The sequence below is a fragment of the Hippocampus guttulatus genome, chromosome 12, assembly GCF_054856545.1.
Source record: "Hippocampus guttulatus isolate MCC_2025c chromosome 12, RoL_Hgut_1.0, whole genome shotgun sequence".
In the NCBI taxonomy this organism is placed as follows: Eukaryota; Metazoa; Chordata; class Actinopteri; order Syngnathiformes; family Syngnathidae; genus Hippocampus; species Hippocampus guttulatus.
Genome location: NC_141272.1, coordinates 11,321,550 through 11,345,000, shown reverse-complemented (window position 1 = coordinate 11,345,000; position 23,451 = coordinate 11,321,550). Strand labels below are relative to the sequence as shown.

The window sequence follows — 23,451 nt, the reverse complement described above, 5'->3', positions numbered from 1 at the left end:
TACATGCCAAAATAGAGAAAACGGCATATCTTTCAGTTAAATGAGAGTTATAGTCAAGGTTTAGTGCCAAATTTGAGTCCACTGTTGAACTCTGGTGTGATTATTAGCTTAGCGAGGAGGGCATCTTTAGTTTTTGTGGCTATTTAGGCTACCATTTTTCTAGATGTGACGCATTTCCAGACCGAGACCACGATCACTAAACCTTAATGTGTAATCATGCACCCAATGACAGAAATTGAGTTTGCTAGCTCATTTTTGTGTGTGTCAGAAAGAGATCCTGAGGGAATATATTCATTTAAAATTTTTTTAAGTTACATTCCAAATTGAGTAGTCAGACATTTTTTTTCTGATGAAAATTGGTCATCATCCAGGTTTAGTACCAAATTTGATAGCCCCTTATTGTACTTGGGATATATATATATTTTTTTTTAAAGTATAGGTGGATGTGCATATTCGTATATGTGAATGTCATTCACCATATTTCATTAAATATTAATAGATTTGACAGAATATTGGACTTAGGCCACTATTACCAAACTTTTAGTGGCGGCCATAAAACTTAAAATCACTTGAAATGAAAAATTGAAACTGAAAACTCACTGGGGGAAAAATGGAGTTCGTCCATTTGTTCTCAATGTCTCAATGCACCTTTCAATTGTTATTTACCTGCTTGTAATCTTTTTCTTTTTTTTTTAAAAAACAATTTTTATCCGACTGCTTCACGTACTGACACTCTTTTGGCCTGGTTTCAAAGTTCTCGCGTCTCGCTCTAACCACATGTGTCAGGTATGGGGTCACATGTCACATTTGTGAGCTTCAAACACACACGCGCATGCAAACGCACACTCACATAGGACGGCAGGCTGGGCCGCTCTTATCTTACACCTTCGGTCATTTTTTTCCCCCCACCCCCTTTTATTGCATTCCGTTTCCTGTTGAGAAACACTTTGCAGTTTGAGTCTTGGGGTGTGAATACAGTGAATTAAGAAAGTCTGCACACCCCTTTTCAAATGCCAGCTTTCATAAAGCCCAACAAAAATTACAACCTGTGCAACTCAATTGGGGAAAAAATGTTTCCGAGGGAGGAAGTAACCATAAACAACTGGGATGTTTGCAAAAATGAGCACACCCTCTCATAATTGGGGATGTGGGCTGTGCTCAGAACTAACCAATAACATTGCTACCTACGAGAACAGCTGAACTTGATTTCAGGTTCTTTAGAGGTGGCAGGTGTGTGATGATGAATTAGGATGCGATTGGTTAATTCTGAACATGCCATATTCATATCCAGTTGTCGTGCAGGTTATGGTCACATTAATTGTGGAAAAAAGTTTAGAATTGATTTATCTCCCGGTGGTTCAGGGATGAGCGCGTCGACCTCACAGTGCGGAGGTGAAGGGTTCGATTCCGGCTCCACACCTTCCTGTGTGGAGTTTGCATGTTCTCTCTGTGTCTGCGTGGGTTTTCTCCGGGTGCTCCGGTTTCCTCCCACATTCCAAAAACATGCATGGCAGGCTGATTGAACACTCTAAATTGTCCCTACATGCGAGTGTGAGCGCGCATGGTTGTTCTTCTATGTGTGCTCTGCAATTGGCTGGCAACCGGTTTAGGATGTCCCCCGCCTCCTGTCCAAAGACAGCTGGGATAGGCTCCAGCACCCCCCGAGACCCTAGTGAGGATAAAGCAGATCGGAAAATGCATGGATGATTATCTCAGTGTCATTTTTTTTTATACCACACACACAAAAAGGCATTTGAACGGCGGTGTATCGACTTTTTGTACTCACCGTATGACTCGAAATCACACCAAGACGATCAGAACATTTCATTTATAAACGGCAAATAAAAGGGCAGAGGATAAGTGTTTGTGTAATCCTCAAAGGCACAGAAAAAAAGTATTAGAAATATTTGACTCTTTTTATTTTTCAAAAGGCTTCTCCACCTCTGCACTTCAGGATGTCATACGTTGTTTGAGGTGAATGAGGTGATGTGCCTAACCCCCCACCCCCTTTGTGCGTCTGTGGGTCTTGTGAGTGAGCTGATCAGTTCTGGGTCGCTTGAAGGAAGTGGTCAGTGGCCTGTGAGCAGTTTGGCCCCATTGCGATGCTCCTTTTGACTGACACAAGCACTTGAAATCAGCCGCAATGCTCTGCGTGTGTGCGTGTGCATGCGTGCGTGCGTGTGTGTGTGTGTGTGTGCGCGCACAGGTGCATGTGTGTGCTGTTTAACGTGTATACTTGTTTAATTGCCAGTTGGTATTTAAGAACTACCTGCACAATTCTGCTTTGACATTTTTGAAAATGCTCAGTTTTGAATGACACTTTCAAAAGAGGTCATCATGGAAACCGTCTTTAGTACTGACAAGGACCCGAGTGATGTTTTTTGTTGTTGTTGTTGTTTTTGTTTTTTTACAGATGCCGTGTCAATTCCGATATCCGGCAGGAAAAAAAAAATCGGATTGGCCGATTAATTAAAATAACTTAATGAATAAAATTAACATTGTTTTGGTTCCTTCATGCTGACACAATCAAGATGAATTACCGGCAGAACATTTGACTTGATTCTTTTATATTTAACTTCACGCCGGTGAGGAAAAAAAATCTCAAAAATTGTAAATATTTCATATAATTGTTTAGCATTTTCTCAGTACAGGATTGATGTTATTTTAGCATTTAAAAATATTTTAAATTAATATTGAACATTTCAGCTCCTGTATTTAAAAATAGCTTTTTAAATTAAAAAAAAATAGGAGGTGAACACCAAATATTTAAATAAGAATTGTCATTTGGTTTGGCGTTTGAACATGTAATTACATTCGTAGAATAATTGTGTAAATATACTTCATGAACTGGTGGTGTTGGGTGGAATCCTTGAATCTTCAAAGAGCCTTTTCAGGGTTTAAAAAAAACAAAAAAAAACGTATTTAAGTTATGAAATGCAGTATGGGCAAGAAGAGGAAGATATGTTGGTAAAAATGTTTTGTTTTGTTTTTTACGCTGCATCTTAATCTGCCACATCAGGTTTTCTTAATATCAGAACAATAATACAATATATTTAATAATATTTATGAATTAAGGGAGGGCGGCCTGGTAGTCCAGTGGTTAGCACGTCGGCTTCACAGTGCAGAGGTACCGGGTTCGATTCCAGCTCCGGCCTCCCTGTGTGGAGTTTGCATGTTCTCCCCGGGCCTGCGTGGGTTTTCTCCGGGTACTCCGGTTTCCTCCCACATTCCAAAAACATGCATGGCAGGCTGATTGGACGCGCTAAAAATTGTCCCTAGGTGTGAGTGTGGGCGTGGATGGTTGTTCGTCTCTGTGTGCCCTGCGATTGGCTGGCAATCGGTTCAGGGTGTCCCCCGCCTACTGCCCGGAGACGGCTGGGATAGGCTCCAGCACCCCCCGCGACCCTAGTGAGGATCAAGCGGTTCGGAAAATGGATGGGTGGATGGATGAATTAAGGGTTAGGTTCAGCGATGGGTGGATTTTTTTGGAAAGGTCATAGCCATAAATTACAACATATGGTAAAATCCGTATTACGCAAACCTTTATGGGTTAAGCTTAAAACCAAAAAATGAAAATAACTCAAAAAACTGAAAAAAAAGTCAAGATATTTATGAAGTTGTTACAAAACATGTCAAACTGCATTTGACTCATCAACATTTAACTCCACGAATGAATTTCCGCGTTTCTCAGAATCTTCTGATGCAGCGGACGGAAGTGCCACCCCGCCAGAGGACCACCGCATGGCCGCGCACATCCTGACACCTGACGGGGGCGGTGACCTCTTGACCTGCGGCCAGTGCAGCCGGGCCTTTCCTCTGGCGCACATCCTGGTCTTCATCCAGCACAAACAGGGCGGCTGCCTCCCACGAAACCAAGCGACTGACGCCCGCGTCGCGCCCCCCTCACCCACCTGCCGCCGCGTCGCTATCACCGCCCCCTCTGCTGGAATCCCAATGGCCGCCATTGCTGCGCCGGGCTTCATTGAGCTGAGGAGGGAAGAGGCGGCGGCTCGGGAGCGAACCTGGGGGGCGGAGTTTGGGGTGAAGGTGAAGGTGGAGCCCGGCAAAGCAGGTGAGTTCTTGGAAGAAAGAAAAAAGGCAGGTTGCTAATTAGCTGGCCTGTTTTTTTTTTCTTCCCCATTTGTTTACCCCCCCCCCCCCCCCTCACCCTTCCGTACGAGTCCAGCTCATTAGCTAGCCGTTGCCATTGGCAGGCCTTGGTGAGTTAGTGATGCAAAAGCTAATTGTGCAGAAAGCAGTGGCGTCGGGAGGCTTTCTGGCGGTCCCCCAGGGGGGGCCTCCTGCCACTACGCCGAGCACCTGAGCTCCGTGCCCGCCCCCAACTCGCCACCAATCCCCTGCCTGCTTGTCTCTGAGGTGACCAGGTAAACATGTTCCGATTCCCGGGATAATACAACGCATGCTGTCAAGTTACGAACATGGAAGAAGCTTGAAAAGAGGATGTGTTTTATGTCGGGCTGAACCATTTTGAAAAATAATCAGATTGCGTGTGTCTCCCCTCTCACCCCCCGCGACAATATTGCGGTTGCGATTTAATATGCAAGGAAGTTGTCATCATAGATGATTTAGAGTTTGAGAACTGATTTATGAGTTTATGATACCACTTTATCACAAGAAATAATCAACTTGTACTTTCTTCTAGGTAAGAACAATGCGAGTGACATGCTTGCTCAATAGACAGCCCGCGATCCTCTTTGCTAATGGCTTATGAATATTTCTTGCACTCGACAACAAGTGTTGAGCTTCAGTAGAATACAGTTTGGACTTTGGCTGGAGGCAAACCTGCTAAATGTGAGCTCAGTCATCACTGTCGTCATTTATAGAGTGGTTGTGACTCGTGTCCAAAATCTTGTGGGCAGTTGTTTTTGTCGAAGCTTTTGCGTATGTTGTTTTTCCGGTCGGATTAGAAAGAACACCGATGTGAATCTCAAACAGGTTTGATAATTGGTTTCCAAGATGAGCCTCATTAAAGGGAAATTACCCAAAGAGGTTTTTCCATAGTACTGTAATTAGAAGATCTGATGCCGAACTAGTCCAGTGCCTTGAGGAAGCATCGGAGACACCGGATATTTCCAGAAAATGCTTGTTCCTCAAAAACGCATTTCAAGGAAAGTCACAGGATTTGGACAGCCACTGGTTCTCAAACATATTGCACCAAGTGAGGGTGACTCAGTTGAAGCCCCTTTGACCGTACTTTCCGCACAAAAAGGCGCACCTAAAAGCCTTCCATTTTCTTAAAAGCTCACAGCGCGCCTTAAAATCTGATGCGCCTTGTGTATGGTCATTCCGGTAATATTTCGACCCCAAAATGGCTCCTTGCTCGAGACATGCTGACAACGCAGAGTTCAAACTGAAGGCGATCGGGTTACGCAGTTGGACACGGAAATAGAGCGGCGGCAAGAGAGTTCAACGTTAACGAGTCAATGTTATAACTTGCTGTTGGTTAAGTGAACTGTGTCGCTGCTTTATTAAATAAGTTTTACTGACATCCGTTCTGTGTGCATTTCCTTGAGGATAGCTCCATCTAGTGGATGCATTGTAGATTGCGTCTTATAATGCAGTGCGCCCAATGTATGAAAAAAAATTACAAAATAGGCCATTCATTGAAGGTGCGCCTCATAATCCAGTGTGCCTTTTAATGCGGAAAATACGGTACCCAAAGGTGTCTAAATCATCACTGCAAAATGTCTTTAAAGCCTCAAACTACCCATTTCCTGCCGTGGTACAAAAAGAACAGGTGTGCCTTCCGCAAAAAAATAAATCAATAAAAATAATGCTCGCGCAAGACAACAAACCATCCGACACTCCAAAAACATGAATGATCTGAAAGCTTCCCAAACCCAAGTCTTTAACGGGTATGTTTCAACATGTTTTAAATGCCTCCCGACTCCAGTGCACCTGATTCAAGTGATCAGCTCATGAGCAAGCTCTGCAGCAGCCTGAAAATGCTTCTGATCGTTTGAGTCAAGTGTGTGGGAGGGGAGGGGGACAGCTAAAACACGCTGGCTTTGATCTCAGACCTGAGCTCGACTCTGTGGCACTGTAAACTCAACATAGAAAATGGTATCAACCTTCTTTTAAATGCAATGACGTATCTGCATTCGGTATCATCACATTAGTTGTGCATCTCTTGAAAGCAAAAACAGAAGTGAAATTCTGTCCTAATTCAAAATGTATAAAAAGTGTTTTTATAGCAATCGTAGTATTAAAAAAAAAAAGCAGTAACGGAGCGAAACATTATTCTAGCCAATTCTGCTATGAGCCTCCCATAACATTTTGAGCCTTGGCGGAGGTCTTTGCACCTGTCAGGACAAACAAACGGACGCAGCATCCCGCAGCAAGTAGAGATGAGCGTCCCTCGTGCACATGTCGAAACCTCCCATGTCGTGTGCACACACGTTAGCAGTTCCTTCCTTTGTGCAACGCTCAGGGAGGGAGGGAGGAGTGGGGGCGGGAGGGGGGGTCAGGGGGAATGCCGCCTGCACTATTTCTGTCCATCTACATCTCTTGTTTTATTTATTTATTTATTATATTATTTTCTTTCTTTTTTTTTTTTTGCGTCCTCATCAACCGAACCCGAGTCCACATGTCAAAACAGGATATCAATAATACATGCGGTAGTGTGCACACGGCTCAGTCAGTCTCTTTTGAGGTCAAGTGAATTTGGATGTGTCTATTTGAGCTAGAAATGACACAAGAAAGTTGCAAAAGACGGTCAGAAGCCGCGTTAAAAGGGATTCATGCATGCAGATGATTACAGTCAAATGTTACCGAGACGTCTGAAGTGACCGGGATCCTTTCAAAGGATTGCTTCGGCAAAATTGGAGGGGATATGAATAATGGTCAAAAATGTTTCATAAAACTACATATTTTAGCACTTGTCATTCAATATTTACCACTTTTCCTGAAAAATGCTAGCTAGTTTTATGATAATAATAATAATAATAATAATAAATATTATTATTATAACAATGGTAAAAATCGAAATCATCTTGATAATCATCATCATGATCATCATCATAATTATCATAACTTATATTTTTTTAGCACCTTTCAAGGGATCCAAGGAAGCTTATAACACCTATTGAATAGGTCCTATTTGCATGTTTTTTTTTTCTCCCCTCGCAAAATACAGTAGGACCTTAATATGAGTTTTCAGCCGTAAATGTTGCTTGGTGAAATGTTGCTACTCTGGTGCCTAAAGGGTTAATCGTGATGCACAGTAAAACATTTTTTTTACATGCATTTTAGTTATGTTTTGTTTGTTTTTTTTAAAAATAAGGTACGATATAAAGTGAATTTTCCGAACACATTACTAGAATGTATAAATGGTATTTCTATTCATTGCAACGGGGTAAAGACAGGGAATGAATTAGATGTATCTCAAGGTACCACAATACTGCATTGTTAAAAAAAAATAAATGCAGACATCCCGATTGAAAAGACTGCATGTATAAGTGTTCCCTAATTTAACAACTCTAACTGTAGACTAGCTAAATAAACTGCCTTTCATATTAATTCATCGTTTACTTGCCTCTACTTTAGTATACATCTACCTTTTAAGACCAAAACATTTATGTGTAGTACATCGGATATTTATTGTTTAATATAGATTAATATATTGCTTGTGTTTGTCAGAAAATAATCGAGATGAGGACTTTAAAAAAAAATAAAAGCATATTGAATCTCATCCAAAAATCATATTATTTTTCAAAATGATTCTACACTAGACAGTATACTGTGTAAACAAACAAACAAAAAACATTGCAAAGAAATGACATTGTCAGCACAATAACGTTTGATCATAATTGAAGCCGTTCATTGGCGGGCTGTTTTGAGTGAATGTGAGAGAGCGCTTATCCGCAAGCACATGTCCCTCCTTTTCTTACTCTGCATCGAAGGAAAGTGTGTGTGTGTGTGTGTGTGTGTGTGTGTGTGTTTGCGTGCATGTGGTGGGGTTAGAGTGGGGTGGATTACTGAAGAGCCCCGTGCATCTGTCTCGTTCCTTTTTATTTATTCTCCTTGTTTGTTTTGTTTTTTTTAAGGTTTTTTTTTCCCCATCTCCACCGCCGCCCTCCTCCTCTGTCCGTCTTCAGCACACTTTTGCTTCGCCCGCTTTCAATTTCTTGCCTCCCCTCTCCGTCTCAGCCTCCCGGGGGAGAAGAGATTCTGCCTGCTGCTCGTTAGTGCTCCCAGCCAATCTGCATTTTTAATTAGTAGTTATTGCTTCTGCTTAATATTCAAGTGCTACCCCAGGCCAAATGGGAATCCTTACACACACGAAAAAAAAAAACCTGAGGGAGAGAGAGAGAGAGAGAGAGAGAGAGCGGCTAGGTATTGTGTTTCACTGCGGGACCACAAGACAAAAGCCACCATGGACACCCCCCCCCCCCCAAGCCGCTGTCACCCCCTCAGGGATAGATTTGGGGGCGGAGGGCTTGGAGGATGGGTCTCAAGTACAATCCAAAGGGATGACATATTTTCACGGTGTCCTCCCCTCCCTTGCGCTACTTTATAATCTTTTTATCTCATTTTCTTTTTTTATCTCCCGAGCCCTGACCTACCTAGCTCTCTTTTCCTGCTCACACCCTATTTTTTTTTTCTCCATCCCAACTTTTGCTGGCTCCCTCCTCGGGCTGGGTTAAAGGACATGAGCACCACACAGACAGAAAAGAGAGGAGAAAGAAACAGAAAAACAGTTGCTCTCTTTTTCATCTCTCGCCTCCTCCCCTCCAGTAAAATACGGACGGATTTGACTTGAGGAAACATGAAAGAGGCTTATAGCAGTCCGCTTTGAACCTCTCAGAAAGAAAGAAAAAGAAAAAATAGAACACTTTCTCCCCCCTCCGCAATTTAGAGATCGTCTCTCCAGTGTTGATTAATGCAGAAAAGGCCTCATTTGTCAAGCAGGCTGAGTCAGTGGCTCATTTGCATAAAGCATTCGTTTGCTGCGTTCTGCTAATTAGCAATTTGCAGCTTAATTGGAAAGTGGTTTCTCGCTTAGGAGACAAAGCTATTCAACATATAAAAATATCTGCAAGATGCACCCGCCAGCACACCTCTGCTTTGCCTGGGTCTGGAAAATGTCACTCTAGCCCCGCGTCCTTTCTTTGATGTTGACAGAAAACATGTTTAGTGTGTGTCGTTTTGCTGACGCGCGCCAACAATCAATCAGAGAGCCGTTACTTCATAGACAATGTCAAATCAAAACAGCAGACTATAGTGAAGAAGAATGAAGCAGACTGCATACTTGCATCCCTTTGACCTTTTCCACAAACCCATCGCCCCCTAAGAATGACCCCCAATGTGGTGAAAAATGGTATTTCAGCTCTTTATCTCAAAAAGGAAATTGGTAAACAGTGGGGCCGTGTGATCCAAGTTCACTTTGTTCCACGATTCTGCTTGTAATTGAAAACCTTGTAGCTCAAATCGTCCTTGCCCATTGAAATGAATGGAAATACCATTAATCCGTTCCAGCCTCCTCAGATGAAAAAAATAACTTTTGATTGTTTTCAAGAAGAAAATAGTACTTTATAGTTTTGCACTTCATAAAAAAATAGTGACAGCAAAATTAAATATAATGTAAACTATTTAATGTCGCGATCCAATTTGATGCGCTGTGCTCACCTTGGCCACCAGGAGGCAGTAAAGTACAATACAGCCATGCTGATGTGAATAAAGAAGAATGTACTTGTGGACTCCTACTGTGAATGACTCAGGCTGTGTCCAAATTCACAGGGTGCGTCCTCTGAAGACATTTTTTCTGTTGCATTTCTGGCACGACTAAACCGCACCTGATTTCCAAATTTGAGGAGGACTATTTGCAGACTGGGTGCTTCGACGCCTTCAAAGGCTCCTCCTCATGTAGACTCCAGGCTTAATACGAATTTGGTAACGTCTCGTGGCCAAAAATGCGGCCTTCGAAGGTCCCGGGCTGTGAATTTGGACACAGCCTCAGTAAAATCATTTTGTCATTTTTCGCAGTGGACAAACATGTGCCTGTGAGCATTGTTGTACTCTGCATTGTATTGTCTTTATGTTCTTCATGTTCAAATATCCGTTGCTCAAAGTTTTCTAAAACCCGGAGTATCAGTGCTAATTGTTAGCTTGCAAATGGTGTTTACCATATATGTTAGCATTAAGCTAAACTGATTGTTGTAAGGCACAGCAATGTTGTTGTTTGGTAGGAGGCTGCATAGATACACTGTGGCAGAGCGTATACGTCCCAATCGGGAGAATCTGGTCGCTTTGAAGACTCAGATCAGTGGCTCATTTGCATGAGACAGGACCGCCCCCTCAAAAACTAATTTCAGCAAGGCCCTAAAAAGAAGGTTCTTCATCCTTAGGGCATTTTGATAAAAGTGTGTCACCAGACACCTAGGAAGAGTTTTCTCGCCCCAAGTAGACTGCGATCAGCTCCAGCTCCACCGTGAACTTTGCGCGTGTCACCAATAGTGCTCTGTTTTCGTGTTTTCCAGGGTGCAAGGAGCCCGCCTACTTCACCTGTCAGCAGTGTGAGAGTGTGTTACACTCTGCCTGGGCCTTGTTGCAGCACGCCCAACACGCACACTCCCTCAGCATCTACCAGGAGGATGACGAGGACGTCCGAGCCAGAGGAAGTCTGAAAGAGAACAAAGCTGTCGCTGCCACGGTGGACCCTCGCCACCTGAGCCAAGTGCTCGCCTCCGCCTTCCAACCGACCCTGCGTCAGGCTCAGGCCCGCCAGACTCCCACCAACCTGCCCCCCAACAACCTGCAGGCTCTGAACTTCTCCGAGCTGCTGCGGGGTCTTGCCGAGGGCACTAACAACATTAACAACGGCAATATTTCCGTCAGCTCGCCGGGAGGCCTGGCGCCATCCCCGTCCTCCTCCCCGCCAGCGGCGTCCCCCTTTCCTCAAACGGGAGTCCTCCAGGCTGACTTCAAGTGCGAGCTGTGCGACCATAGCTTTCGGTCCATGCGCGCCCTTTCTGCTCACCGCCGGACTCACGCGTGCGAGAGGCCTTACCACTGCGGGGTGTGCGGCCAGGCCTTTGCCCAGAGCGGGCAGCTGGCCCGCCACATCAGGAGCCACCACCGTGAGGCGGTAGGGAGCGGGTATGAATCGGCAGATGTGATGGTGATGGAGTCCACTAGGGGGAGGTTTCAAATCCAGCCGGGGAAGGCCATGACGGACATGAGGGCGCAGGGCCCTTCCGAGTTGGACCTGGCGGTGCCCAAACATCCCGCGATCGCTTCGAGCCTGATGCTTCTCCCCTCGCAGGTCAGGCCCTCAGACAAAGAGCTGCTGAGCCTCTACCAGAGCCAGAGGGATGCCGGCGAGGAGGACGCCGAGCCGCAGCGGGAGCCCCGGCACGCTTCCCCTTGCGCCAGCCCCTCCGAGGGCTCCCTGGAAAGCGGCGAGACGGGCGGCAGCGGCGAGAGTGGCATCGCCAGCGGCAACTGCACGCCCAAGCAGCCCGAGATGAGCGAGCGGCCCGAGATCATTGACTTTGGCTCGGCCGTCGTCAGCGAAGCCGTGCAGGAGTGGCAACGGGAGAATGAGCGGAGGAGCACCGGCGGAGGGACCGCCGGCGCCGCGTCCGGCTCGTCCGGCAAGAAGAAAAAGGACGAGGCGTGCGAGTACTGCGGCAAGCAGTTCCGCAACAGCAGCAACCTAACGGTGCACCGCCGCAGCCACACGGGCGAGCGGCCGTACCGCTGCGGCCTGTGCAGCTACGCCTGCGCCCAGAGCTCCAAGCTAACGCGGCACATGAAGACGCACGGGGCCCAGGGAGCCAAGGCGCCGTTCCTGTGCCAGCTTTGCGCCGTGCCTTTCACGGTTTACGCCACCCTGGAGAAGCACCTGAAAAAGGTGCACGGCCTTAGCCACGCCAGCGTGGGCGCCTACGCGCAGGCCAGCGCCGCAGACAATTTGGCCGCGACGAAGGCCGAAGAGGCGGCGGTGGTTGTGAAGATGGAGGAAGAGGAAGCTCATCTGGATCAGATAGCCAGCACGGAGAAGGAAGAACTTAGCCACGAGGGTAGCCCGGGAAGTCCGGCTATGGCGGAGGCGGCCGTGGCTTTGACTCCTGCTCCCTGAGAGCCCCCGCCCCACCCCCACCCTCCTTTTAAAAACTCTACCGTGTATTGGACTGAACTGGCCTCACAATAAAAATCAACCGACAAGAAACTGGAGTAGCAAGGTGGCGGAAAAGCGGTCATATGTCAGAAAAAAAAAAAAAATAATTAAAACAGCAGGCTGAGAAAGTGCCTCCTTGTGTGACCACAGAACAAAACGGTGACATTCAACAGGGACATTACCAGCGCTGCAGAACAGGAAGTGAGCGACCACAGTCCACGCCAACACAGGAAACCCCATGATCGAGTTGCAGGTGATGCAAAGGCGCCACTTGTCGCTCCTCTGTGTGACCCACCGGACGGGCGACCGTCATATCATCGAGATGAATGAATGACGCGGACGTATCGACGAATATGCGTGCAGACTTTCTGTTGAGACGGCCTTTTAAAGGCTAGGAGGCAAACGCTGTCTGCCGTGCCTCAACTTTCTTTTGAAAGGCGCTTGCCGGTCTCGAAACGTCATGTTTACAGGCCTCCTGGCGAGGTTGCGCTCCTGACTTCTTGTGACAAATGTGAATAGATTTCTGTGTGTGTGTGTGTGTGTGTGTGAGAGAGAGAGCGCTTTCCCAGGATTACTTTCTATGCAGCAAAAGTGTAATTTTCTGGCCCCTGCGTGTGAAACTGATGTATATTGACTTTCTGTTCTTGCTGTTTACGTTTGTAAAATGTCCAACTGTTAGGAGCCTGTGCATGTGTGTTTTGCAGCTGTTATTATTTCCTGGTTGTGTGAGTGTGTGTGTGTTTTAAAATAATTTGTAATTTATGAATGCTGCAGCTTGGTGGTTGTGGAAGTGAGAGTGGAGAGGCACTTCATTGAGTGAGCACTTGCTTTTTGTGTGTGCGTGCGTGTGTGTGTGTGTGCGTACAACGGCACTTGTCCTTCAACTGTGTTCCTTGACCGCATGCGTCCTTTTGGATCATTTTGTGTCCAGAACTCAAGCGACCTTTGTCTGTGTGCATGTGTGCGACTGTGTGTGTTTGTGAAACTGTATGAACACTGCTAAGTGCGAGTGTGTATGAGAGATTTAGATTTTGTGCGTCTGTGTGTGTGTGTGTGTGTGTGTGTGTGTGTGTGTGTGACTGTTACAGTGAGACCAAATGTGTAAGAGTGATCAAGTGTGTGTGAGAGAATACTGTATGTTAGTAGGAGTGTGTGTGTAATTGCGTTTGTGTGCGTGACTGAGTTAGTGTGTGCGAGAAGCTGCGCGTGCAAATTGTGAGAGAGTGAGTGAGGCCATTCCAATGGGACAGTTTGTGTGAGAGAGGAGACTGCGGGTTTGTGGGACTTAGTGTGTGCGTGAGCGATTTGTGTGTGAGAAACTGTGTGTGTGTCTCTGACTGTTCTCGCCTGTGTGAGAGAGTAGACAACATGTTCGTAGGAAAGTGCGTGTGTAAATTCTCCAGTGACAGTGGAGAGTTGGAGGGAGTGTGTTTCAGAAAAGAGAGTAATTGAGAGTTTTCCCTGTGAGAGAGTATACCTAAGAGATGCAGTATGTGTGAGAGGCTACTGCGTGTTTGTGGGACTGTATGTGTGCGCAACTGAATGCGAAACGTGAGAGACAGCGAGTGCATGCGTGAGAAACGAAACGATGTGAGTGTTAGTGTGTGTGTTTGCGAGAGGGTGTGTGCTGTGCTTTCGTGTGACCACTGTGTATCCGTGTCAGGGACAGCAAAATAAACGTGTGTAAAAGCAGTGTAACTGTTCAGGGATGATGTTTTATACATAGATCGACAATCTTACTGTTGTTTTTGCTGATGTTATTATTAATGAATTCCGAAACTGCCTGTCGCTGTTACGTCTCCTGCTGATTTGTCTCCTTTTTGACTCAACACTTGCCTGTCTGACTCTGTTTTCTAACCTTGTCATGAGGATCCTCAATAAAGAGCTGAGGTGTATTTTTGCATTGTGATGCCTGTTATTATCTTCTCGTATTTTTTTATGGGTATATGCAGCCTGATAACTGACGAACAAAAATATAACAACAAACCACAAAATATGGCATCCCCACGGGAGCACAGTGGTGAGCGGTTAGCACATCTGCCTCACAGCCCGAAGAGGTTGGGGTCAGAATCTCGCTGGATGGATGACGTTCTCAAACTTTCTCTTCTTCTTTTTTATTTTTATTTTTCAAAGTAGACTTTATTTTCCCTATTTTGCCTTTTTCAATAGCAGTCGTTATTTTCCAATGTCGCCATTTGAGTCATCCATTGTGAACCAGGAAGTAGTCTGATCACTACAAAACAAATAAAAATCCTTTTTTTTAAACAGTTGTTTGGGAGATTTATTATAGCTTTTTGCTATTTAAGTTATGGTACAACTACTCTCCTAGCACTGCTTCAAAAATGGTATGTTAAAGCCATTTGAAGTACTGATAATCTTTATGTGAACAAACAAGAAGCTTGCTAGCATATGGTCAAATACGGCACTGGACCTTTATTTTATTTCTTACTTTTGTGGGAATATCTTTCTAGATTTTGCATTATTAGTAGCAATGGAACACCGTCCTCTAAAACATTGCACAATCCTATTGTTGCCTCCTCATCCTCTGCAAACCATGAAGTAGTCTGATCCCTAAAAATACAAATATAAATTGAGTTTTTCACTTCTGATTGTGGAAAGAAATCACTGTTTGCTATTTGAATTTCCATTTCCCTACCCCAGAAGCCACAAATGCTAAGTTCAAGTCCTATAAAGTCATGCTTTGTGAACCAGGAAGTAGCATGCTAGCACAAACAAAGACAAAGACGAACCTCGACAATCTCTATTTTTTCTGCTTTTGTTGACTGTTCAATGTCTTTGTTCTACTCAGCACTGCTCTCGTTTACATTTTTTCTTGTTCGCGCTTGCAGTTTGGGACCCGCTACAAAGCTTTTGAAAGTATTTTAAGCGCCTCTTCTTGCCGTGGTTGTTTTCTCAGTCGGTGCGGGCTCTGTTTTCCTCTGAGGAACCCAGTCAGCGCTGACTTATTAATTTTTAATGTAAGCGTTTGGGTTAGGGACCCTCACTCCTTGTTTACATCCTTGTGATGTTCCCGCCTTTGTGTCAAGACGATGTCATGCATTTATTGTGGCTTCTGTGTCTGCATTGTCTGTGTTTGTTTGGTGTCTGTTCCTCTTGCAGGTCACAAGAGGGCTGCAGCCGATGGGACACGGCTGGCTAAAGGTTCTCAGGATAGAAAATTGAGGAGTGGTGCGGGGTGGGTGCCAGGGCAGTTTGGTTATTGTTTGCGGGCATGTTGGGAGGCAGAGCGGGGTGAATGGGGAGTGTCAAGGGGTTGGGATAATTGCTGACTCTATTTTGAGGACATAAAAACCTCTGCAGCAGCATCTCGGGGCCCAAAGCCCACCCCGCTCCTCCTTGTAATGAAAATGAAGTTCTATGATCCCTCTAGCTCATTAACAGCAGGTCTTTTAATGAGCTTTCAACAAGGTGGGGGCTGGGTAGATGATGACGAGCATGGTTGGAGTGCGGCTGGGTGAGTTATTGCACCAGATGTACACACGCCCACTCGTCCCAATTACCATTGTGTTATGGAGAATAAAAGTGGAAATGAAGACAGAAGCCTCAGACTTCCATGAGTTACCGATAGTTATTCCGTTTTTCTTTTGTTTTTTGCTCCACAGAGACAGAAAATGGAGGAGGGAAGGAGTGGTGGCTTCCAGGTGACAGGTAACATCCTCTATGACTCCCTGTGGTAAACTCTGGCCTCCTTGTCCCCGAGGCGCCGCCATTTGCCGCTCGTACGGGCGCAATTGTGTAAGGTAAGGTGATACGGGTAAAAACCCGCGGCCTATACAGAGTCTGGCTATCTTTTCCAGCACGATCCCGACTGCCCTTTGTCTTTTCTTTGCAGCGCACACCTCTGCGTTCGCTGGCCAATCACGAGGCGAGGACGCGTCGAAGGCCAAGTGGAGAGCCAGGCACGCGGCACTTTTCTGACCAGTTGCCCGAGATTAACTCAAGTAAGGTGGACTTTGACTTCCTTTAGCCACACACACACAAACACATACACACACACACCCATAAACTGCAAAGATAAATGTTACATTCATGTCAATGAGGGAGACCTGTATTCAAGATTAAAACTTTTTTTTTTTAAACACCGCTTTATATTGAGGGCTCTCTCTAATTCTTAATGTACATAGAAGGTGGCCCAAATGCTAATCAAAAAACCTTCCCAGCGTGATTCAGTGCAGTATTATAAATAAAAGCCCTGGCCCTGGTGATGGAATCACCGCTCATGAGGATCGTCATTTATGGTACATGTGTAAATTTGGAGACAGAAAGTCAAATCATGTATTTTCCTTGGAACATTTTTTTTAATTCAAAGGAACATTCTTTTGGCTTTAAGAAACACTCAAAAAAGAAAAAAAATTGCTGGAGCCAGTCACAGTTTTTATTTTTTTATATTTGTAGATTAAGTTGAGGAAAAAAATATGGATTCATTCAGTTCTGCACACCAAAAAATTTAATAATTTTTTTTTAAAAATGCTGGCTCGTTTTCCTTACTCACTGGGTAGTTATTGATTTCAGATTCAGATTCCGACACTTTATTGATCCCAATTCCTTTGCGGTTCACCGGAACACAATCATACAGCATTTTATATGACAAATCGTGCATCAGAACAAGAATTAAAAAAAAAAAAAAAAGGGAAAAAAAAGCAACAGCGAAAAGATCTTGGATAATAAAATAGCACAATAAATAGGCAAGAATAAGAAGAAATGGTTCTAAAATGACTGTGGCCAGCATTCAACAGCCTGACAGCAGAGGGAATAAAAGATTCAGAGTGTCTGTTAGTTCCACTCAAGGGTGCATGATAGCGGCGGCCCGAAGGCATCACAGTGATCTAAGCGGACAACACGTGGTCAGGCTGGCTGAGAATGCTCTTTGCCTTCTTCTTCACCCGGTTCTCCCAGAGGGAACACAAATCTCTCTGCTGGACCCAAATGACTTTCCTACACTGTTTCGTCTATTCTGGTTCTTGAAAGACAATACGCCGAACCAGCAAACAAAGGAAAATGTCAACAGACTTTCCATTAATGAGCAAGAAAAAATAAAAGATCTAAAATCTTTACACTGATATTGAAGGAGCTCAGCCTTCTCATTCACTGAATTCTCCACGTTTTACAATAGACTTGTTCTTGATGTCCAATTTGAGCTGAGAAGCAAACACCCTTCCCAGGTATTTAAAAGACTCTAGACTCTGGACAGCTCCGCCGTATAGGACAGTCGCTTTTGTGTCCTGCGTTGGTGCGGATTTTGAGCAGATTAGGTTACATTCCGTTTCAATCCACTTGGTGCAACGGCTCTCTGAGGTGTGAACACCTTTTATTCAACAGCTGACTACGTAGCAGATTCAATCTGATGCAGGTGTTTGTTATGACCAGAACAGAAAATTACAAAATGATGCTATGATTTATTTCTACAGAATGGAGTGAGTCCATTTTCTTTTTCCTCTACTTGCATTAGAAACAAACAACAACATCTTATTCTGTCTGTCTCTATCTGTTGCTGCACTGTTTGTATTTAAATATCTGTTCCTTTCAGAGTTTCAACATCACTATGTAGATGCTGTTCGTTTGTTTATCTGTACCGTTCCCTATTATGTGCTGGCGTTAAGCTAGTGGACAAAGTTATGTGGTTGTTGTAATTCTCTTTATTTTTATGTGTAGTCTGAGGTGAACTTTAACTCGGAGGGCATTCATCATTTTGAAGACTCGTTTATGAAGATTTGTTCACTACGCCAAACATATAGCAAAATAAGAAAAATCTGATTTTACAAAGATTCTAAAATACGTTTCTAATGCAATTTACATGAGTTGTTGTTACGACCATTATTTTTCATTTAATTTGAATCCATTACTCTTATTTTTAATAACACTAATATGATTATGCCATATCCTAAAATCTGTTTTGGACAAAAATATTATCTGGGTTGCGTATTTTTAAACAAAAAAATTATGAATACAGTGCAGCCATTACAACACAACATGCGGTGGTGTCTTGTGGCCTATTGAAATCACCACGATTACACCCCCCCCGCGCCCCCCCACACACACACACATACACAGACACACGCACACACGCAACCTCGTGCACTCTCCGGACAAATGAATGTAGCAAATAAAATATAAATAAAATGAAACCTAGAGGTGAGCCTTGGGGTACTCCACCAACCATAATTTCAACAGTAAATTCAAGATAGCAAAGACATGTGAAAACCATCACAAAGAAGCACTGTGTTTCAGTCACAAATGTGCTATTCAAAGGCACGGTGTCATGCAGCAGCATCCATAAGGCTATGAAGTACACTAACCTGTTAAAAAGGGAAGTATTCCCAGCAGCCTCATGGCAAGTCACGGTCATTACACACACACACACACACACACACACACACACACACACACACACACACACACACACACACACACACACACACACACTTTTCTGGCATGGAGGGGGAGCTCTGTGTTTTTTAGATTAAATTTAAGATGATTAGCTTTAAAACTTGCACAACAAAGGGAATGTGTGAGCTGTATGTTTACTTTCCTGTGGGCCTGGCCCATGGCCATAAGAGGCTCTCACTTATGCATGAGGAGATTGTGCTTTATCATAGAAAAAGCCAATTAACTGGGAGTTTTAATTACTTTTCTCTTGCACTGTGTGGAGCCTCCAAACACCTCTGCAGGCCCCTTGTCCTGTTTATCCTCCCTGATGTGGCGCACATTAAACTTAAGAGTGTCTGTGGTGGTGGGGGTGAGGTGAGGGTGGGGGGCATCATGGGCGCTCTCTGTGTGATATCATGAGCGCAGGAGAAATGATGCGTTGGGGAGCGATCGGAACGACCGCAAGAATCCCTCACAGCTCTTTATGTTCTCCTTGTTGCGAGCCCTCGCCTCCTCGTCTCCCCTCCCTCACTGACCGCAGAGTGAAACCTGAACGTTGGAATGACACCCGCTTGCTCTCATCTTCCCAGTAAGAGTGAGCTGAGAAGCGACACGGGCGGCCATTCATCAATGCCGACGGATTCTTTTGGGCATTCAACAGAAACAGAGAAAGTTGTTATGGCAGGATTAAAATCATGAAATTTCCCGTACTGCTTGTCCTCACAATGGTCGCAAATGTGGTGGAGCTTTCCCAGCTGTTTTCGGGCAGTGGAGGGGATACACCTGGAACTGGTTGCCAGGCAATCGCAGGGCACTCATAGACAAACAACCATTCGCGCTCACAATCGCACCGAAGGACAATATTGGGTGTCCACTTAACCTGCCATGCATGTTTTGGGAATGTGGGAGGGAACTGGAGTACCCGGAGAAAACCCACGCAGACACTGGGAGAACATGCAAACTCCACACAGGAAGGCTGAGGCCGGATTCGAACACTGCACCTCTGCACTGTGAGGCGGACGTGGTAACACGCACGCGCACGCACGCACGCACGCACGCACGCACGCACGCACACACACACACACACACGCGCGCGCGCGCGCGTACTCCCACTATTGCAACAGATGCTTATGTTGTGACTTTGTAAACAGATTTATGGCATTTTTACTGATGAATGCCAGCACTGACACAGACATTACACAGAAATCTTTTGTTTCCATTGAATTCGGACATGTTCATTGGCCGCTCATAGTTAAAATGTGTTAAACTAAAAACTAACAGATATCATTTGAATATTTTTGAGGAAAAGAGGAGACAATTCCATCAGTTGACCACATTTTATTGATTCAGTACTTTTTCCAGTGTACTATTCTCCATCCATCCATTATTAATTATTAAAAATAAGTAAATGCATAACTCGTGTATATTATGAAAGTTCCAAACAATGTAGCCTTGTCTAAATCCTGCAAAGAAAGGTCTGAATACTTTGTCTTCCACTATAATTTACCTGGTCCACCTGGTGACCCAGCTTGACACACGCACGCACACACGCACACACATTTTCATTCAGGTCTGCCTTTTTTTTTTGCCCTACCCAGACCGGAAGAAAAATGCCAGAAAACTGGATCTGAACATTCGCCTCTGGCAGGCCAACCCTTTCCCCCATGGACTCACGCACACCCAGATAAACAGTCAGACACACACACATTCAAGCACTCACGCACATGCAGTGGTCAGAGGTTTGTCCCAGATAATGTGCGCTTTCAGGTCAGAAGGTGGTAGTTTGATCTAGTGACAGGAGAGCAGATTTTTCATGTGTTGCTTGGCCCGCAGGGCCTGACGGCAGCTCACTTCAACTCTTTCTGCTTCACATACATTCACAAAACAGCAGCTAGATAGGTTCCGCCACACCTTGGCAGAATTACCCGAAAAGGTTCCACTTGTAACAAATGCTACCATTTATTTGTTCGGATGTGTTTGTTTGTTAGTGGGCCTATTCCTGCTGTGGAATATCATGTGAAAAACAAAATATGTCTGGATAATATGTCAAGGTTTATTTTACAAATAAAATACTAACCGGCCTAATTTTGTATTGCATTATTTAGAATCATTTAATTACAATAATTAACCATTTATTAAATATAGATTAGTATACAGTATATCAATAGTTTTTGAAATGTGTACTGTATGTAAAATTGTTAATTTACAGATTTTTGTTTCAGTTCTGAGAATAATTAATACGTTAATTTAATTAGCAATAACTAATAATAATAAATAGAAATGTTAAGCTAGTATCTGGCGCTCTAGTTCTTTGGCTATCTGTTCATCATTTGCATATATATGTATGTCTGTCTGCCATATTTATTTTGTATCCCTCCAGCAAGCTAAGAAGTTATATATTTGTCATCCAAACTACTTTCCGCTCCTCACGCCCTTTTCCAGCCTTTTCTGCCACGCCCTCACGCACCCCGGGAAGGATCATTCCCGGATCCACTGCCGCCGTGGCTATCTTGATGTAATTGTTGTCTTCAAAATAGGTCTTCTTGATGACCCCCTCAAACTTCGGAAAGAGGAAAAAAAATCACACGGAGCCAAGTTGGGTGAGTAGAGGAGATTGCCCCAGCACGGCAATGTCCTTTTTGGACAGGAATTGTCAGATGCTCGGGGAATTGTAAGCACATGCAAGGCTTGTGACACCAGTCCTGGAATCTTTCTGACATACCTTATATTTTAACCACAAGCAAATAAAGAATGAATTATATATATCATTCCTCCTCAGTGTGACCAAGCCCAATTACTGTCCCCTGAAACGTTTGAGCCAATACATGCGTGAGTGATGCGGCATAAAACGAGGCGGGACAAAGCCGGTTAACCAGCTGGGAGAGCGAGCGGGGCCCGAAGGCTCCTGGTGTCAGGGTCGTGGGATCAGAGCGGGTCACGGAGGTGTGGGAGTGTCTGCTCAGCCCTCTGACCTTTGTCACTGAAGGCTTCCTATAATCGGGGGCCTCAAAGAGCATACGGACACAATGGAGAGCCCGTGAATGGATTTAAATGGTGACCATTAGGCGGATCTGTGTCTCTATTCTTCTTGTTTATTTAGTCCCGGTCAGTCTCGCGTTTGAGGTGTAATCGGCCGTGTGATGGAGAGACAGCGCGGCGGGACAACGGATTCTTGGAGATGGATATCCACCTCAACATCATGAATGGCACCGATAGAAGGGGGAGGAGGGCAACGGGGACGGTAATTGGACATCCACTTCAAATTGAATGAAAAGCGAAGTTCTCAAATGCGCTACAGAGAGGCCTTCCTGACCTATTTGGACCAGATCACGATGACAAAACCCAAAAACTAGTGATGACATCATCTGGCAACAGTTTTGATTGTTATCAATGTATCTCAAGGAGTTTCTTCCTTTTATTTTCTTTCATTTTTTACCTTACCCGAAAGACAAAAACTAATGTCGGTAACAATCTTGTGATGTTTGCCCATTTGTGTTTGGAATTTCCAGACAGAGGTCACAACATTAGGAACACCTGCACCTGTTGTCTAATGAATTGGTAATATACGAAATGTAGCAAAAATACGAATCCGAATCATCTTTGTTGGCAGAGTACACAAGGTATTTTCTACTTTTCGTTCAAGTCACTCTAGTACACTGCAAAATGGTATTTTAATATTGCAGTTTTACGATTCTATAATCGCTGTCTGCCCAAAAGGGAAATGCAATTGAACCGTATCAAAAAAAAAAGTGATACTCAACATTTTATTTGATCTTATTCTGGTTTATTCCAATTTATTTTAATTTATTTTATTATAAATAAAACTATTTTACTAGACTGTCATAATCCCTAAAGGTTAATTTATTTGAGTGTTTTAAATCATTTTATTTTTATCTCATTTTTTTCAACTTGTATTTGTACAGATTTTAAGCTTAAAGGTACGTTGAATTGGGCTGTACAGTATATTAAAAAAAAGTCGCATATAAATGGATAAAACTGTTTCTTTTATTGTACTAATATATTATTCTAGGTTGTTTTATTCAAGCGAACTATAGCTTGATTAAAAAAGATTTATTGATAAAAAGTGATGTATAACTTTTTCTCATCAATGTTTTAATCTTACATTAATTCTAATTTATCATACCTATTATTTGATCTAATAATACAGATTTTTCCGTAAAGAGAAAAAAAACATCCTTTATCTTTTAAAATTGTTTTAAAGTGCAATATATTTTCAGATACGGATTTTACCACAAAAGGGAAATGAAATTAAGCTTTATAAAAGTCATATATGGCTGAACATTTTATTTTAATCCCATAGGGAATTTAATTAAAACATTGTTTTTAGTCTTTGTAAAGGCTTTTTTTTTTAATTGCACAAACATTCTCAGCGCTGTTCCTCCGCTGTTTGTTTCCCCCAACTGCACTGAATCATATTTCATTTTTTTCCTAATGTACATTTTAAGAAACAACAACCACAATACTGATCATATCGCAGCAATGGGAGCTCCAAATTGAGCTTTTAGTTGGCGTATTCAAAGGTTAAATATTCTCCACATATTGTTCCATTCATTGTTTTATGACCTTCATCATTGACATGCTCGGACCAGTCAGCAAGCCTCATGACAAGTGCAGTTGGACTATACTGCCATCTAGTGCTCAGTAGAGGTAAATGACAAGCTGGCTTACTAAACTCAAAATACAATTGACAAAAGAAAATACTGCGAAGACTGCAAATGTCACATAAATTGTAAATACATATTGTCAATAAAGAAAATAGTCGAAAAGGTAGTTTGCTGGTCGAGGTACTCGAAAACCTTCCCCTGACTTGGACTTTCGAGTGCCCATTTGCTTCTGTCTGAAATGACAAACAATGCTGCTGGATCTTAAATGGATCAGGATCCATGACTGACTCCAGCTCC

General features: G+C 43.8%; 1 protein-coding gene and 1 long non-coding RNA gene across 2 annotated transcripts in view; both read left to right on the top strand.

Annotated features, from left to right (window-relative positions):
* Window positions 1–14,037, top strand: part of znf296 (zinc finger protein 296) — a 16,060-nt gene extending 2,023 nt beyond the window's left edge. The window contains exons 2-3 of the mRNA XM_086125286.1: window positions 3,692–4,072; window positions 10,500–14,037. Of these exons, the coding sequence (XP_085981412.1) occupies window positions 3,692–4,072; window positions 10,500–12,103 (1,985 nt within the window). The 3' untranslated portion in view covers window positions 12,104–14,037. The remainder of the gene's footprint in view (window positions 1–3,691; window positions 4,073–10,499) is intronic.
* A 1,440-nt stretch (window positions 14,038–15,477) lies between these two features.
* LOC147197394 (uncharacterized) lies at window positions 15,478–20,599 on the top strand. The gene is made up of 3 exons (XR_015102490.1): window positions 15,478–15,903; window positions 15,996–16,104; window positions 20,128–20,599. It is a non-coding gene; the product is annotated as an uncharacterized LOC147197394 (long non-coding RNA).
* The last annotated feature ends 2,852 nt before the right edge of the window (window positions 20,600–23,451 follow it).